Source organism: Neoarius graeffei, chromosome 1, assembly GCF_027579695.1.
Source record: "Neoarius graeffei isolate fNeoGra1 chromosome 1, fNeoGra1.pri, whole genome shotgun sequence".
NCBI lineage: Eukaryota > Metazoa > Chordata > Actinopteri > Siluriformes > Ariidae > Neoarius > Neoarius graeffei.
Window position 1 is genome coordinate 78,686,346 of NC_083569.1, and position 19,871 is coordinate 78,706,216.

Genomic DNA, 19,871 nt, shown 5'->3' on the forward strand with positions numbered 1-19,871 from the left:
ATAACATAACCAAGTCCTGCCATAAGTTGCAAGTATTTTAGTCACATTAACACCTTTATAATGCTTTAGTGATAATTCTGGGTTGAACGGTCTGTGCAGAAGGAATGAAGAACCAAAGTGCCAATAGGAAAATATGAACGAGAGTGCTCGGAGAGCACAATATCCCCCGCTGGCAACTGTGCCATAACTGGTAAAATGCGACTGAATTGAATGAAACTGCAGTATGCGTATTAATGACATACAGTGGTGCTTGAAAGTTTGTGCACCCTTTAGAATGTTCTATATTTCTGCATAAATATGACCCAAAACATCATCAGATTTTCACACAAGTCCTAAAAGTAGATAAAGAGAACCCAGTTAAACAAATGAGACAAAAATATTATACTTGGTCATTTATTTATTGAGGAAAATGTTCCAATATTACATATCTGCGAGTGGCAAAAGTATGTGAACCTCTAGGATTAGCAGTTAATTTGAAGGTGAAATTAGAGTCAGGTGTTTTCAATCAATGGGATGACGATCAGGTGTGAGTGGGCACCCTGTTTTATTTAAAGAACAGGGATCTATCAAAGTCTGATCTTCACAACACATGTTTGTGGAAGTGCATCATGGCACGAACAAAGGAGATTTCTGAGGACCTCAGAAAAAGCATTGTTGATGCTCATCAGGCTGGAAAAGGTTACAAAACCATCTCTAAAGAGTTTGGACTCCACCAATCCACAGTCAGACAGATTGTGTACAAATGGAGGAAATTCAAGACCATTGTTCCCCTCCCCAGGAGTGGTCGACCAACAAAGATCACTCCAAGAGCAAGGTGTGTAATGGTCGGCGAGGTCACAAAGGACCCCAAGGTAACTTCTAAGCAACTGAAGGCCTCTCTCACATTGGCTAATATGTTAAATGTTCATGAGTCCACCATCAGGAGAACACTGAACAACAAATCATGTGCATGGCAGGGTTGCAAAGAGAAAACCACTGCTCTCCAAAAAGAACATTGCTGCTCATCTGCAGTTTGTTAAAGATCACGTGGACAAGCTAGAAGGCTATTGGAAAAATGTTTTGTGGACGGATGAGACCAAAATAGAACTTTTGGTTTAAATGAGAAGCGTTATGTTTGGAGAAAGGAAAAAAACACTGCATTCCAGCATAAGAACCTTATCCCATCTGAGAAACATGGTTGTAACGGCCAAAGTAGAATTCATATAGATGTGAATTACAATTTATGTTACATGGTATATATAATTTCATTTGAGTGTGTAATTTCATACAAGTAGTTTATTTCATGATTAAGATGATGAATAATATGTGGCAAGGTTAAAAGAATTAGAATTAGAATCAGAATTCATATGTTAAGAATTAGAACTGTCTCACGCTTCTTAAGAATTCATATGTGAAGAATTAGAACAAGAATTAGAACTGTCTCACACTTCTCAAGAATTAGAATTCATTCAGCTATATAAGAACGGTCTCGCGCTTCTCAGGGTAGATCTCGAGAAGCCGTGGAAGCGAATAGTTTTTCTTACCTGACCCTCTGACTCTCTGATATTGACTCACCGACTCTCTGTATCTTAGAACCTTTGTAATAGTTAAACGAGGATTAAAGTTCAACTTTCAAGACGTTTCAAGTGGATTTATTGCAAGGCACAGGGACACTGAGAGTGGAAACAGTTACTTTGGGACAGAGACTTCGTCAGCGTAAGCTATAGCACTTTTCTCAAGGTCTCACTACGAACGAGCCTCTACATTAGTAAGAAAAACTTGCTTGACATCAGATTACAAAACGCTGGAGAGGTTCGCTGAAACTGGAAAGAAGATTCATCGAGGGATTTACCGAGGGACTTCTGAACTTTCGCGATCGCGCGCTACACTCGTGGCTGGTGATTGACAAGTGGACGTGGCTGCAACGTGACTGTCGCAAGTGGAATCGGAACGAAAAACCGGACCGACGTTCAAAGCAACCATGACGGATGAAGAAGAAAAGACGGTAAGCCTTCCGAGGGAAAAACGTCAGCGTAAACCAACACAACGGTCATTGGAAAATAGTCTGAAGACAAGAATTGACTCCAGAAGAGCAAAGCTAAAGAAACTGACTGAGAAAAAAAATGAATTGCGTGAGTTAATGTATGATGATGCAAACGTGGAAAATATAACAAAGGAATTGTTAACCGAGTATGAAGAGCTGATAGAAGAATTCAGTAAGATAAATGCTGATGTCAAAGACCTGTACAGTCAACTTGGATACATAGAGAATATGAATGCAGATCAAAGTGAGTGGTTTCAGCCAAGATATGATAAGCAATGCAATTTTGTGCAAGAGGTTAGATCATGGATACAGGATGCAACGCATCGCATAGAAGAGTCTGAAAGAGTGAACAATGAGGTAAATCCTGAAGATAGCATTTCAGTTACATCCAGAAAGAGTAAAAAGACCAAGTCTGTCTCTTCTGCTTCTGTAGCATCATCGGTTCGCTCTGAGCGCTTAAAAGTTGAAATGGAGAAAGCCGCTTTGTTAACCGAGACAGCTGTGTTGAAACAGAAAAGGGCTTTGGAAAAGCAGGAGCTACGGCTCAAAGCTGAAAAGGAAGAGCAGGAGCTACGGCTCAAAGCTGAAAAGGAAGAGCAGGAGCTACGGCTCAAAGCTGAAAAGGAAGAGTTGGAGTTACAAGCAAAGCTCACTGCATCGAATGCAAGATTAGCTGTGTTAAGAAAATATGAAGGCTCAGATGTGTCAAGCGGCTCTAAAGGCAGTAGGGTGGATTCACTGAGGGCTACTCGGAGACAACATGTCAGCTGCAATAGGAGCAGTGGGGCTAGTAATGTATCTCAGCATAGCCATAGTAGTGGAATAGCTGCCGATGCAACGCCTGTTGTGCGACAAGAGCCTGTTACTTCAAAGGGCAATTCTGCAAACACAGATAACCTGGCTTCTGTCATGCAACGCCAAAATGAGATAACTGAGAGTCTAATAAAGCAACAAAAGCTATCTACATTGCCATCGCCGAATATTCCAGTTTTTAAAGGAGATCCAATGGAATACCATCTATTCATGAGAGCTTTCGAGCATCGCATAGAAAGCAAGACTGAAAACAGCAAAGATCGGCTTTATTATTTGGAACAGCACACATGTGGTCAGCCTAATGACTTAGTGCGCAGCTGTCTTCATATGGATCCTGAACGGGGCTACCCTCAAGCCAAGAAATTATTAAAGGAGCGCTTTGGTGACAAATATAAGATCTCGATGGCATACCTGGACAAGGCTTTAAATTGGCCTACTATCAAGTCGGACGACGCTAAGGCACTTGAAGCATATGCTCTGTTTCTGATCAACTGTAACAATGCAATGTCGGATCTAGAGTACTTGGATGAGATGGAGAATGCTGCGAACATGCGCACAGTTATCTCCAAGCTCCCATACAGGCTGAGGGAGAAATTCAGGAGTGTCGCCATTGACATTCAGAAGAAAGATCGGCGAACAAAGTTCCAAGACGTGGTGTCATTTGTAACCAAACAGGCTGAAATGGCAGCACACCCTGTGTTTGGTGAAATCTCAGGTCAAACAAAGCGCCAACCTGAAAAACCAGCTGGCAAGAAAACCATCATAACGCTAGCCACTGAAGCTAAAGAGCAGAGGGTAGTGAAAGATGTTGCTGGTGCCGAGAACAAGAAAGCTAAAGAGAAGAAACCAAACATGAACATGGCTTTCGTGAAACCGTGCATCTTCTGTCAGGGAGAGCATACCATGGAACAGTGCAAGAAACTTCAAAAAAAGCTGCACAAAGAAAAATTGGAATTCCTTAAGAGTAAAGGTCTCTGCTACAGCTGTCTTATAGGAGGACACATGAGCAGTGCCTGTGAAGAAAAGAAGAGCTGTGAGATGTGTTCAGCTAAACACCCTACACTGTTACACATAAAGCAGACCCCTATACCAAAAGAAGACACTTCAAGGGAGGAACCAAAAAAGGAGTCTTTACAGGAAGAACAAACTGTGGTCAGTGGATTCGTGGATGCAGGGAAAACTTGCTCTCAGATGGGGGCCGGGGGTGCAGGAACCGTCCTCGCCATCGTTCCGGTGAGAGTGAAGGCAAAGAAAGGCAACAAGGTGCTGACCTGTTATGCGTTCCTGGATCCAGGGAGCAATGCCTCCTTTTGCACTAACAAGCTAGCCAACAACCTTAACCTGCAAGGAAAAAATGTGAACATCCTACTTACTACTATGGGAGACCAAAAGACCGTCTCGTGCAAGGTGTTGCCAGACCTAGAAGTCAGCAGTCTGGAGGGGGATGACTTTGTCGGGCTCACTGGTGTGTTTACACAAAGGGCCATACCTGCTAGTCAGGAGAATATCCCAACCCAAGAGGACGTGGATAAGTGGCCACACTTACGAGGTGTACGAATTCCATTGATCAAGGCAGATATCGATCTTCTAATTGGGACCGATGTCGCAAAAGCTTTAGAGCCAGAAGAGGTAATCCGCAGCGTGAAAGATGGACCGTATGCAGTACGTACAGTCTTGGGATGGACAGTGAACGGGCCGCTGCGTGAGAACATCGGAAGCTGGTCAAAGAACGGATACCCACAGATCCAAATGAATCGGATATCGGTGGCTCGACTTGAAGAATTGTGGACCCAGCAATTTAAGTATGACTTTCCCGAGAATGCTCAAGGAGAGCAGCTTGAGATGTCAAAGGAAGATCAACTGTTTATGGACAGAGTCACCACATCCACAAAACTGGTCGACGGTCACTACTCTATCGGATTGCCATTGAAGAACAAAGATGTGAAAATGCCTAACAACAGACCAATGACGGAGCAACGAGCGCTCAACATGAAAAAGAAGCTTCAGAGAAACCAGACGTTCCGAGAAGAATACGTCAGCTTCATGAACCAGGTCATAACCAAGGGATACGCCGTCAAAGTCCCAGACGAAGAGCTTAACAGGAGTGATGGAAAGGTGTGGTTTATTCCACATCATGCCGTCTACCACCCCAAGAAGCATAAACTTCAAGTGGTATTCAACTGCGGCGCTTCATATCAGGGAACCACACTCAATGAGCAACTTCTGCAAGGGCCTGACATGACAAGCAGTCTGGTTGGAGTCTTAACACGATTTCGTCAGGAGCCAGTCGCAGTTATGGCAGATGTGGAGGCCATGTTCCACCAGGTCAAGGTCCCATCTGAAGACGCAGACCTTCTCAGGTTTTTATGGTGGCCTGACGGGGATATCTCAAGGGAGCTGCAGGAGTACAGAATGGAGGTATTGAGGTATTTCACTCACGTGACCAAGTCATGTGATGCTGCCATTTTGGACGGCACGGCTCGAATCAGTTTGAATGCGAGGAAGGCGACAAACGAAAAACAAAAGAAAAAGGAGCGAGATGCAGAAAACACCTTCACTATCCAGTGACGTAGGGCATTTACAGGGCGAGCAGAGGGAGAGATATTTGCAAAAATTGAGGTTAGCAGGCTTAGAGAACGACATTTACCTGCTTCCACCAGGATTGTTCACTGACGTACGGAAGTACACGAAGCCCTCGTCTTTACCTGACTTCGGCCCACATGATCTGTATACCTATGTCGTTAAAAACCCATCGCCATACACAGGTATTGATCTGAAAGCGTATACAAGTTTGGATGCCTACAAATATTTTGTGTCAGGCTGGGTAACATGCCTACATCAGTGGGTCGTCCCTGGAGCCGGTGGTCGCCATCTGATTACAGCTAAGGTTTGTTCACATTTTCATTTACTTTCGGTCCTCAGGATAAACAAAATGTTATTAAATGTCATTGAAATAACTTCTTAGTCTGTTGAGACATGGCCCGTTATAAATTTGCTGTTACCAGGCAATGACTAAGAACTGTATTATTAGGGTCGGTGTAGTTGTAGCAGTGTATTAGCAACTAGCTGTTAGCACTAGCTAATGTCAACAACATAGTAGCTGGTATGTTACTGTAGCAATGTTTACGTTCAGTCATTTGGATGACTTAAAACCTTTCAGTCTCAAGTTTTTCCTTTACTGGATTTACTAGTTTACTGAGCTAGCGCGCTCGGCCGGGCCGCGAGCCATCGCGCGCTCTCCGGCCGGGCCGCGAGCCATCGCGCGCTCTCCGGCCGGGCCGCGAGCCATCGCGCGCTCTCCGGCCGGGCCGCGAGCCATCGCGCGCTCTCCGGCCGGGCCGCGAGCCATCGCGCGCTCTCCGGCCGGGCCGCGAGCCATCGCGCGCTCTCCGGCCGGGCCGCGAGCCATCGCGCGCTCTCCGGCCGGGCCGCGAGCCATCGCGCGCTCTCCGGCCGGGCCGCGAGCCATCGCGCGCTCTCCGGCCGGGCCGCGAGCCATCGCGCGCTCTCCGGCCGGGCCGCGAGCCATCGCGCGCTCTCCGGCCGGGCCGCGAGCCATCGCGCGCTAGCTCAGTAAACTAGTAAATCCAGTAAAGGAAAAACTTGAGACTGAAAGGTTTTAACAGTCATCCAAATGACTGAACGTAAATATTGCTACAGTAACATACTAGCTACTGTTGTTGACATTAGCTAGCTTGCCGTCCAAAATGGTGGACACCGGGGCGTCACGTGACCCTGTGACGTCAGGTGAAATACCTCAATACTTGTTCGGAGCCACCTCTTCACCCAGCTGTGCGAACTATGCGCCGAGGACAACAGGAGTACTTTTGATGCAGCAGCTGTGGAGACAGTGTTGAACAATTTTTACGTCGACGATTGTCTAAAATCAGTTAACTCAGAACAGGAAGCGATCAAGCTACTCCACGACTTGACGGCCATTTGTCAAACAGGAGGCTTTAGACTGACAAAATGGACGACCAACAGTCGAAACGTGTTGTTAACCATTCCGCTTGAGGACCGAGCAACAGAAGTCAAAGATCTTTATCTCGACCAGGACTCACTCACCATCAAGACAGCCTTGGGAGTACAATGGTGCATCCGGTCAGATCAGTTCAAGTTTCAGGTGAACATCGAGCAGAAGCCTCTCACCAGGAGAGGAATCCTGTCTACAATGAGCTCTGTCTATGATCCGCTAGGAATGTTGTCACCAGTCATACTACCTGCTAGAAACATCCTGCAAGAATTGTGTAGACTAAGAACAGCCTGGGACGACACTGTGCCAGAACACCTCGCACAACAATGGACCAAGTGGACCGAAGAACCCCAACAGCTCACTGGCTTTGGAGTAACTCGATGCTTTAAGCCACCTGAATTTGGCAAAACTTCGTCTACGAATCAGCCCCCAGAGGATCATGGCTGATGGGAAGAATCGTGAAGACTGTGGAGGACGAACATGGAGTCGTCCGCAAGGTTCGAGTCAAGACGAAGACAAACGAACTTGAGCGGCCGATCACCAAACTCTGCCTGCTTCAAGAAGCAGAATGAAAAGGACTGTTAAGTACATTCAATGTTGTAATTGTTTCTAGGATAGAAAGCAATTAGGGGCCGGGTATGTAACGGCCAAAGTAGAATTCATATAGATGTGAATTACAATTTATGTTACATGGTATATATAATTTCATTTGAGTGTGTAATTTCATATAAGTAGTTTATTTCATGATTAAGATGATGAATAATATGTGGCAAGGTTAAAAGAATTAGAATTAGAATCAGAATTCATATGTTAAGAATTAGAACTGTCTCACACTTCTCAAGAATTAGAATTCATTCAGCTATATAAGAACGGTCTCGCGCTTCTCAGGGTAGATCTCGAGAAGCCGTGGAAGCGAACAGTTTTTCTTACCTGACCCTCTGACTCTCTGATATTGACTCACCGACTCTCTGTATCTTAGAACCTTTGTAATAGTTAAACGAGGATTAAAGTTCAACTTTCAAGACGTTTCAAGTGGATTTATTGCAAGGCACAGGGACACTGAGAGTGGAAACAGTTACTTTGGGACAGAGACTTCGTCAGCGTAAGCTATAGCACTTTTCTCAAGGTCTCACTACGAATGAGCCTCTACAATGGTGGTGGCAGTATCATGGTTTGGGCCTGTTTTGCTGCATCTGGGCCAGGACGGCTTGCCATCATTGATGGAACAAGGAATTCTGAATTATATCAGAGAACTCTAAAGGAAAATGTCAAAACATCTGTCCATGAACTGAATCTCAAGAGATGGTGGGTCATGCAGCAAGACAACGACCCTAAGCACACAAGTCATTCTACCAAAGAATGGTTAAAGAAGAATAAAGTGAATGTTTTGGAATGGCCAAGTCAAAGTCCTGACCTTAATCCAATCGAAATGTTGTGGAAGGACCTGAAGCAAGCAGTTCATGTGAGGAAACCCATCAACATCCCAGAGTTGAAGCTGTTCTGTATGGAGGAACGGGCTAAAATTCCTCCAAGCCGGTGTGCAGGACTGATCAACAGTTACCGCAAACATTTAGTTGCAGTTATTGCTGCACAAGGGGGTCACGCCAGATACTGAAAGCAAAGGTTCACATACTTTTGCCACTCACAGATATGCAATATTGGATCATTTTCCTCAATAAATAAGTGACTGTGTATTATATTTTTGTCTCATTTGTTTAACTAGGTTCTCTTTATCTACTTTTAGGACTTGTGTGAAAATCTGATGAGGTTTTAGGTCATATTTATGCAGAAATATAGATAATTCTAAAGGATTCACAAATTTTCAAGCACAACTGTATAACAAAGAATCTTGTTAAATTTCGTGAAATTCCTCCAAAAATTATGAGAGGAGTTGATTTCAGAAGGTGAGTACCCTTCCCAGGATGGACATCGCCACGACATAATCCTCCTTCGGGTCTTTCGGCCAGCGGGGGATAAAAATTGTGAGGGAAGTTGATTTCAGAAAGCACGGACACCTTGATGAAATTGCCAAAGTACAAGTTTGTGAATAATCAAGGGCATAACTCTGGGAAAATTTGCCCAAATTAAACGGAATTTCAATATGCGTATAACTGTCATATAACAAAGCCTTTTGCCAAGTTTGGTGAAATCCCTCCGCAAATTGTGAAAGGAGTTGATTTCAGAAGAACATATGCCCTCATGAAACTGTCAAATTATAATTTTGTTAATATCAAGGGCTGTAACTCCGGTAAAATGCAACTGAATTGAATGAAACTGCAGTATGCATATTACCGACATACAACAAAGAATCCTGCCAAGTTTCGTAAAATTCCTCCAAAACCTGTGAGAGGAGTTGATTTCAGAAGGTGAGCACCCTTTCCGGGACAGACGGATGGATGGGCGGACATCACCACAACATAATCCCCCTTTGGGTCTTTCAGCCAGCGGGGGATAATTAAGGCTGTCCTGAACACCTTGTTTTGGTCTCTAGGTTAAGTTGGGGGGGGGTCTCTGTGTGTTATGTACAGCTACAGTGGTGTGAAAAAGTGTTTGCCCCCTTCCTGATTTCTTTTTTTGCATGTTTGTCACACTTAATGTTTCAGATCATCAAACAAATTTTAAATATTAGACAAAGATAACACAAACACAAAATGCAGTTTTTAAATGAAGGTTTTTATTATTAAGGGGGAAAAAAAAAATCTCAAACCTACATGGCCCTGTGTGAAAAAGTGATTGCCCCCTAAACCTAATAACTGGTTAGGCCACCCTTAGCAGCAATAACTGCAATCAAGTGTTTGCAATAACTGGCAATGAGTCCTTTACAACGCTATGAAGAAATTTTGGCCCCCTCATCTTTGCAAAATTGTTGTAATTCAGCCACATTGGAGGGTTTTCAAGCATGAACCGTCATTTTGTCATGCCACAGTATCTCAATCAGATTCGGGTCAGGACTTTGACTACGGTAGGCCACTCCAAAGTCTTCATTTTGTTTTTCTTAAGGCATTCAGAGGTGGACTTGCTGGTGTGTTTTGGATCACTGTCCTGCTGCAGAACCCAAGTGCGCTTCAGCTTGAGGTCACGAACAGATGGCCGGACATTCTCCTTCAGGATTTTTTGGTAGACAGCAGAATTCATGGTTCCATTTACCACAGCAAGTCTTCCAGGTCCTGAAGCAGCAAAACAGCCCCAGACCATCACACTACCACCGCCATATTTTACTGTTGGTATGATGTTCCTTTTCTGAAATGCTGGGTTACTTTTATGCCAGATGTAATGGGACATACGCCTTCCAAAAAGTTCAACTTTTGTCTCGTCAGTCCACAGAGTATTTTCCCAAAAGTCTTGCGGATCATCAAGATGTTTTCTGGCAAAACTGAGACGAGCCTTTATGTTCTTTTTGCTCAGCAGTGGTTTTCATCTTGGAACTCTGCCATGCAGGCCATTTTTGCCCAGTCTCTTTCTTATGATGGAGTCATGAACACTGACCTTAACAGAGGCAAGTGAGGCCTGCAGTTCTTTGGATGTTGTTGTGGGGTCTTTTGTGACCTCTTGGATGAGTCGTCGCTGCACTCTTGGGGTAATTTTAGTCAGCCGGCCACTCCTGGGAAGGTTCACCACTGTTCCATGTTGTCGCCATTTGTGGATAATGGCTCTCACCGTGGTTCGCTGGAGTCCCAAAGCTTTAGAAATGGCTTTATAACCTTTTCCAGACTGATAGATCTCAATTACTTTGTTTCTCATTTGTTCCTGAATTTCTTTGGATCGCAGCATGATGTCTAGCTTTTGAGGATCTTTTGGTCGACTTCACTTTGTCAGGCAGGTCCTATTTAAGTGATTTCTTGATGGAGAACAGGTGCGGCAGTAATCAGGCCTGGGTGTGGCTAGAGAAATTGAACTCAGCTTTCCAAAGACGTGATAAACCACAGTTAATTTATGGTTTTTTTTTTTTTTGGGGGGGGGGGGGGGGGGGGGGGGATCACTTTCACACAGGGTCATGTAGGTTTGGATTTTTTTTCTTTTAATCATAAAAACCTTCATTTAAAAACTGCATTTTGTGTTTACTTGTTATCTTTGTCTAATATTTAAATTTGTTTGATGATCTGAAACATTTAAGTGGGACAAACAAGCAAAAAAATAAGAAATCAGGAAGGGGCAAACACTTTCATACCACTGTATATAAAGCCTTGTTTAAAAAGAAACTCCAGTAATTTTTTTTTAAACTAGGGACAAAAACGACTGAAATTGGTCCTCAATCGAGTTAGAACACTAACCAGAAACCGCAAAGTGGCTATATGATGTAATTCTACAGGGCAAACATCCGAGTCAAAGTAAAGCGCTTGTTTTCGCCACTGCAGGCTCATAATGTTATTATAAGTTTCTGACAACATAGAAAGGATTCTAGAGAGATACACGTGTCTATTTACCTCAATAACTGTAAAGAAACTGTAGAAAACAACTGTTTCTACACTCCTGCAGGATTTGTGAAGTTATGGCCCTTTTCCACGACCCTTTTTCAGCTCGCTTCAGCTCACTTCAGCCCGACACGGCTCGCGTTTCGACTACCTCATTACAGCACGACTCAGCTCGCTTCAGTCCTGCTTAGCACCCAAAACTCGCACGGTTTTGGAGTAGGGCTGAAGCGAGCCAAACCGAGCTGAGTGAGGCTGGGGGCGTGAGGAGACACTCCCCTGTGCACTGATTGGTGAGGAGGAGTGTCCTCACATGCCCACACACGCCCCGCGAGCGCGCTGGGATCTGTAAACACCGCAAACCCGGAAGAAGAAGAATTACGAGGATTTCTGAAGCCTTATGCGCCTCGCCTCATCTATACGCTCTTGCCAGTATCTGTTGGCGTTGTCGGTGACAACAAGCCACAGCACCAAGACCAGCAACACTAACGACTCCCTGTCCTCCATGTTTATTGTTTACTATCCGGGTCGTGAGACTACCGCTTAAAAGATCACTGATGTCACTGTTTGCGCCGCTTAACGACATCACGTGACGTCCACCCACTTTCGCTAACTCCACCCAATGTGTCCACCCACTTCCAGCCAGCACGGTTCAGCGCGGTTGTAGTCGAAATGCAACTTCAATAGCCCCGCTCAGCTCGACTCAGCCCAACTCAGCACGGCACAGCCGCGTTTGTAGTGGAAAAACGGCATTAGTCAGATAAACAGACGTGTGTGCGCGTGCACATCTCTGTAGGGATGCTTTCCATGATGAGACGTTTATGAGCCTGTCATGATAAGCAGTTTTCCCCATGGGATTACATTTTACAGCATCATGCCAGTTACAGTGCTCTAAATCAACAGTGGACTGCTTACGATCGTTTTTGTCCCCAGTAAAAAATTTAGACCCAAAAAGTTGGGAAAATCGGACCTACATGGGGGGAAAAAAAAACCAAGATGGGAGTTTCCCTTGAACATGCTTTAAAATAAACTGCAGTAAAGTTTCTAGGATTGAACTCAAGTTGTTCTCCTGTGTGAGTGTGCGCACGCAAGTTGAATTTCACTCAGGAAGGACCAGTCAGACATTTCTCCATATTCGGCTGAGATGGACGGCATCGCCTGAATTAACATCCTTAATTAATTAATAGCTATGGTCATGAGCTTTGGGTAATGACCGAAAGAACAAGATCGCGGATACAAGCGGCTGAAATGAGTTTCCTTCGCAGGGTGGCTGGGCGCTCCCTTAGAGAGAGGGTGAGGAGCGCAGTCACTCGGGAGGAGCTCGGAGTAGAGCCGCTGCTCCTCCACATCGAGAAGAATCAGCTGAGGTGGCTCGGGCATCTCTTTCGGATGCCTCCTGGACGCCTCCCTGGGGAGGTGTTCCAGGCATGTTCCCCTGGGAGGAGGCCCCGGGGAAGACCCAGGACACACTGGAGGGACTATGTCTCTCGGCTGGCCTGGGAACGCCTCGGTGTTCTTCCCGAGGAGCTGGCCGAGGTGTCTGGGGAAAGGGAAGTTTGGACTTCCATGCTCAGACTGCTGCCTCTGCGACCCGGCCCCGGATAAAGCGGAAGAAGACGAGACGAGACGAATTAATTAATAGCTGAATATTCAGGTACAGCCCAACTATAAAGGGATGTTTCTTCATATCTACTGCAACATCTCCTGGAAAATAACACGTTCAGGCCCTTCTCTGATTACAGTCACATCCCCGGGTGCAGCTCAGTGCTGTGGTTAGACAGTGGATGCATTACAGTGTGGGACTACTGCAGTGCAGTAATGGCAGAGAAATGCAATACAACAGAAATTATGCTAACTTCTGACAAAGACAGTGGTAGATCCCCCTCCCTTTTTTAAAGAAATACCAGATTTTTTTAATGAAAGAGAAAGCATTTAAAGCAATGCAATTTTTTAAGTGCGGCACACTATCCTAAGGTCACAAATGTAAAGCAGTTCTTCGTTTCCACGACATCATAGCTAATTATGCTTGAGGCTTTGAACCGGAAGTGGGCCATGTTGGAGGATGTACACAAACTTGCGCAGTGCATGGTTACTATCGAAGAGATCCTCAAGAGGCCGTTAAGCTCAAGAATTCCTTTTGGTTCTTCGCTATGCCGACTCTGTGCTGTAACAGGATGCGGGCGCAACTCTACTCAAGACAAGGGGACTCTTTAGAATTCCAGCAATTATAAATAATCAAGGAGAAAAAAAAAACAAAAAAAAAACGAGAGTTGTCCATGGAGCGTAGACATCACTGGCTGTCCAACATAAACCGGGCTGATCCAAGCGATGAGAAAACAAAAACCACACGAGTCTGCAGTGAACATTTTATCAATGGAAAGTGCTACGAACGAGTTATTAATGAAAGACTGCAACATATAAGAAATATTGGATCGTTTAATAGCCTGGTCGTGCAGAAACTTGGCGTGATCATTGAGTGTGTGATCCGAAAATCAAAGGCTTCTATGATTATTTCATTTTAAAAAGAGCTGTATATAATTTTTGATGACGCTGCTTTTAGTTTGCTTTTTCTTTCCATTAAGGAAACCAGCTGATCTCTACAATTTTACAGATCCAGACTGGGCTCCGACACAAAATATGAGCCACAACAAAATCAAAGATGGTACTAAAGCAGGAGTTTGAAATGCTCGGCTTACAGAGCGCAGAAAGAAATGCAAAATGATTGAAGAATCTTCCCAAATGATCAGAATCAATCGAACAAGATTCAGGTCAATCCACTACCTCAAACACTGCAGCCTCCTCGCCCGGTGAGTGCTCTTTAAGAGCTAAACGTGTTCTATACCTATCTTTTGAAGCAGTCAAAATCTTTTTTTTTTTAAACAGATTTGAGAAATGACAACAAGCTTCTAAATGTAATTCCTCTTTACCCTCCAGTCTGTACTCTTACCGCTGTGTATGTATATTGTATATCCTCCAATATGGCGGCGGCCAATGACGCAAGCAGTTTTGGTCACGTGGTTACAAACGAAGAATACTGTCTGTGCATTGTATTTCACGGTTTTTCCCGGGTGTTGTTGCTTTTATATCTGGCAAAGAATCTTCATAGCTCTTACAGTGACAGGCAGACAGACAATCTAGAGAGTCACTGACAGCAGAAGTGATGGTCTGTAGTTCTACCTGTAGTTTGACTTGGGGTTTAATTGAGTGGAACAACTTTTATTCTATCCACATTCACTGGATTTTGAGAAACAGAGTGTTTTTAATTTTATGCAAATTTGATAAAAACTTTATACAAAACATCCAACAAAATCATTTCTGCTTAGAATGTAAACAAACCAGAGAAATGACAGGCGCACTTTGTGAAAAGTGCTGTATTAATAACCATCCTTGAAAAAATTAAGATATATTCTTACCATCAAATACTTTCATTCCATATTTTGTTGCTTCTTTTCTATTTTTTGGGGTTTTGTTTTCAAGTAGTTTTTATTTCGTCCTCGGGTGGTTCAGCAACACGTTCCTCCATTTTGTTTTTCTCTACTCACGGTATATGAGCTGATAGCCTAGTAGTAGAGTAGCCAATCAGAGCATGCGATTGCTCATATCCAGCGAATATGGATAGAATAAAAAGCCTTAGTCTGCATAAACATTACCTAGAGCAAAACTAAAAACAGCCAAGAAGCCGCATTACAACAACATTGAAAAGAACGTTACTGTTTTTTGTAGATATACTAACCAACGCGATCCAATAACAGGTAGCCGGACTGATCGCAGCTCAGCTGGCACCAGTTTGCCGAGTTCAAGGAAATTTAATGCAATTTTCATTCAAATTTCAAAGCAACTCTCCCACCACTGAGCAACACTTCACAAGAAAGGATTAATTGTCCAAACCTCATTTTTTTCTGAACCAGGTTGAGTTCCATGTATTTATATTTCTGGTACTGTTCATCAAGCTTCCTCAGTACGGCATCTGCCGTGTCATTGCCGGGCTGCTTCATAAACGAATCCACATCTTCCTACAGAACAAGAATAAAAGTACATCAGTCTTTCAGCAAACCTTCATGATGTGGGCTTCTTTCCCAATAAATGTGTCTATGGAGTACACCACTTCTATACTGCCGTAAAGTAGTATGTGGTTTGGGACACAGCCCAATGCAAGTTATTTTAAAAAAAAGTGTTCAAAGAAAACACATTATTGGTCATATTCATCACATTATCATTCCCTTTATTATGGCTCGAATTGACTGACAATCCCATAATACGTGTAGAAGGAAGCTACACTGTGTGGCAGGAGTGATTCAGTGGTTAAAGCTCTGGACTACTGATCACAAGGTTGTCAGACTGAATCCCAGTACTATCAAGCTGCCACTCCTGGATCCCTGAGCAAGACCCTTAACCCTGAGCACAATTCCAGGACATGTTGCATGTTCTAACACTTTGGTGGAATGAACGTCCTCAAAAACGTTGTCTGAACATCTTCAAACTAAGACTGAAGACCCGACTCTTCACCAAGCAAATAAATGAACACTAATTGAAATTTATGGAAAATAAATCCCTTCACTTGTGTGTTATTTTCTTGCTGTACTAACTCCTCTCTAACAGGGTTTTATCTTGATAGTATTCTTAGACCCTGATCCATTTGGACTAGCGTGATATTTACTGGAGAATACAGAGCACGCTGTAATGTTGATCACCAAGATGGCGCCACGGATGGCTGCCTTGGTGTGTTGGTACCAGGGCAGGAACTTCACGAGGGCCATGGCCCTCGTGCCCTCTCAATTTGGCCTTGTGTCCTTGGAAAAAAATATCTGCCATAAGGCCACAGTGACCTTGATGCCCTGCGGTTTTGCAGTCTGCCTCGTGACTGCCGATAGGCTTTAACATCACCTGCGTCTACTGAGAAAAAAAAAAAAAAAAACGTCTTTTGATGACATTCTGGATTCTTATTGGGCAACTCATCAGTGGTGGATCAGACTTGAGCTTGGCATGAACCGCTCCGACGTGCTATAATGACACCAATCTATCACCAGCCAACCAGGAGACTTAATCAAACGCATCCCCCGCCCACTTGTGTCCGCGTCTGAGACGTTGAATTTTCACAGAAGGAGGGAAGAAGTTGACTGAGGCAAGACTGTGTGATAAATTAACGAATGAATAAGACAGGAATTTCAACATATAGGGCTTAAGTTTGTTACCGTTAAATAAGCATTGCCTGTACAGTAACGTTATGTCGTTACAACGTTGACCCACTTTTAATGTGCCGAGTACCGACTGTAGCCAGTAACAAATACTAATTAGCTTGCTGTCAAGTTTATCCTCTGTCGAGCTTTAAGCATAAGGTCATGGATGTTACTACTGCTTGTTCCTGCCGTAATGTGATACGTGATATGTGCTGTTGTCTGTTCATAGCCACTTTTTTAATCTATGCAGTTAGCATTGTTTTGTTACTAGTATTGTATGTTTCTTTTTGCCGTTTAACCGAAGTGTAACCGCTGCCATCTTGACGAGATCACCATCGCAAGAGATTTTAACACATTGTTAAAAACAGAAAAATGCAGGCATATTGTCCAAGGAGCATGCAAAGTGCAAAGACCTTAAATTGCTCTGTGTAAATTAGAAAATGGCGCAACTTCCTCTGTAGCCGTCAACGGACAAGCACAGACTTCTCTTGAGTTTTGAGCCAATCACAGCAGGGCAGCACTGTGGCCTGAGGTAAAACATGATAGTTTAAGTTTGTTTAAATTACAAAAATGAGTACACCCAATGACTGTCTCATATACTCTTCATATACTCATACTGTTTAAGTAATGCAATAAAACTAATCTTTAAAAGTGGTGTTTACTCAAACTGTTTGCATAGAATGAACTTTGGGGTTAACAGTGTAATAGTGTTGCAGTGCTCTGCAAATTTGCAATTTAATATTTCAGATCTTGAGACATGAAAGTGCCATTTTAAAAAATAAAAGGTCAGAAATGTTTTCTTTGTCGTCTATTTAGTTCATTTTATTTCCTCAATAATTTTCCTTGATTGAGAAATCGGTCTGGGCTCTTATGGGTTAATCAGTAGCCTGCATGCGAGTATATGTTCCATTTATAATCAAACATTTTGATTAATCAAAAATCTGCGTAGTAGTACAGTCTGAAGATGCTCTTGCACATTCGGTGTCAATTGAACAAAAATTATGGGAGGATATAGGTTTAATAAGTTTTACAATTTTTGACGTGAGTGATGGATTGATAAGAAAATATTGAACACATCTAAACTTATCTTCAGACATAATAGTGTAGATGCTTCTTTACCTGCTTGATACAACCCCGATTCCAAAAAAGTTGGGACAAAGTACAAATTGTAAATAAAAACGGAATGCAATAATTTACAAATCTCAAAAACTGATATTGTATTCACAATAGAACATAGACAACATATGAAATGTCGAAAGTGAGATATTTTGAAATTTCATGCCAAATATTGGCTCATTTGAAATTTCATGACAGCAACACATCTCAAAAAAGTTGGGACAGGGGCAATAAGAGGCTGGAAAAGTTAAAGGTACAAAAAAGGAACAGCTGGAGGACCAAATTGCAACTCATTAGGTCAATTGGCAATAGGTCATTAACATGACTGGGTATAAAAAGAGCATCTTGGAGTGGCAGCGGCTCTCAGAAGTAAAGATGGGAAGAGGATCACCAATCCCCCTAATTCTGTGCCAACAAATAGTGGAGCAATATCAGAAAGGAGTTCGACAGTGTAAAATTGCAAAGAGTTTGAACATATCATCATCTACAGTGCATAATATCATCAAAAGATTCAGAGAATCTGGAAGAATCTCTGTGCATAAGGGTCAAGGCCGGAAAACCATACTGGGTGCCCGTGATCTTCGGGCCCTTAGACGGCACTGCATCACATACAGGCATGCTTCTGTATCGGAAATCACAAAATGGGCTCAGGAATATTTCCAGAGAACATTATCTGTGAACACAATTCACCGTGCCATCCGCCGTTGCCAGCTAAAACTCTATAGTTCAAAGAAGAAGCCGTATCTAAACACGATCCAGAAGCGCAGACGTCTTCTCTGGGCCAAGGCTCATTTAAAATGGACTGTGGCAAAGTGGAAAACTGTTCTGTGGTCAGACAAATCAAAATTTGAAGTTCTTTATGGAAATCAGGGACGCCGTGTCATTCGGACTAAAGAGGAGAAGGACGACCCGAGTTGTTATCAGTGCTCAGTTCAGAAGCCTGCATCTCTGATGGTATGGGGTTGCATTAGTGCGTGTGGCATGGGCAGCTTACACATCTGGAAAGACACCATCAATGCTGAAAGGTATATCCAGGTTCTAGAGCAACATATGCTCCCATCCAGACGACGTCTCTTTCAGGGAAGACCTTGCATTTTCCAACATGACAATGCCAAACCACATACTGCATCAATTACAGCATCATGGCTGCGTAGAAGAAGGGTCCGGGTACTGAACTGGCCAGCCTGCAGTCCAGATCTTTCACCCATAGAAAACATTTGGCGCATCATAAAACGGAAGATACGACAAAAAAGACCTAAGACAGTTGAGCAACTAGAATCCTACATTAGACAAGAATGGGTTAACATTCCTATCCCTAAACTTGAGCAACTTGTCTCCTCAGTCCCCAGACGTTTACAGACTGTTGTAAAGAGAAAAGGGGATGTCTCACAGTGGTAAACATGGCCTTGTCCCAACTTTTTTGAGATGTGTTGTTGTCATGAAATTTAAAAATCACCTAATTTCTCTCTTTAAATGATACATTTTCTCAGTTTAAACATTTGATATGTCATCTATGCTCTATTCTGAATAAAATATGGAATTTTGAAACTTCCACTTCATTGCATTCCGTTTTTATTTACAATTTGTACTTTGTCCCAACTTTTTTGGAATCGGGGTTGTAGTTTTAACTGAGACTCCAATCTTCCTCAGAAGAGTCATTAGTCCTTAAATTAAATTCATTATAGACGTGAACTTAAAATCATTGTTTTATTTTATGGCCTTGGTGCCCTGGCTTTTGGCCTTCGTGCCCTCAAAAAATTAACAGCACAAAAGGCCAAGTGGCCTCGCCCCTAAAATGACGAAATTCCAGGCCTGGTTGGTACGCATTGTTTTCTCTTATTTTGTTTGTAAACTCAGTTCACTGCTGCGATCTCTTTCAGCAGAGAAGAGCTCGTGAACATCAGAGGAACAACTCCAGCGGACTTACTGCCAACTTTTCTGGTGTCTTCCGTGGAAATATTAGACATTCTGGTCAAAAGTCCACCCACTTTTACTCACTCAGCGAGATGCCAGAGGAGGAAAATACAGTGGTGCGCTCGTGCACCTCCATCGGCACAGACTTTTCACTCCGCTACCTGCGATATTTCTCCCCAATGTGTGCTCACTGTGCAACAAACTGGACGAACTCCAGCTGCTGGTGGGGAGAAAACAGGGACTTTCACTCATCTTCCATTTTAGGCTTCACAGAGACATGGCTATGCGGACTCACCACGGACTCTGCGCTGCAGCTGGCCGGCTTCCGACTTTTCAGAGCAGACCATTACACAGATCTCTCCGGTAAAACAAAGGGTGGTGGAATCTGTTTTTATGTAAACAGCAGCTGGTGCAGTGACGTGTCAGTAATCACGCAACACTGTTCG

The 19,871-nt window shown here is 43.4% G+C and overlaps 1 protein-coding gene across 1 annotated transcript in view; it reads right to left on the reverse strand.

The window, feature by feature from the left end:
• Positions 1 to 19,871, reverse strand: part of vbp1 (von Hippel-Lindau binding protein 1) — a 35,602-nt gene that overhangs the window by 11,299 nt on the left and 4,432 nt on the right. Inside the window, exon 2 of the mRNA XM_060931821.1 lies at positions 15,107 to 15,231. Within this exon, the coding sequence (XP_060787804.1) occupies positions 15,107 to 15,231 (125 nt within the window). The remainder of the gene's footprint in view (positions 1 to 15,106; positions 15,232 to 19,871) is intronic.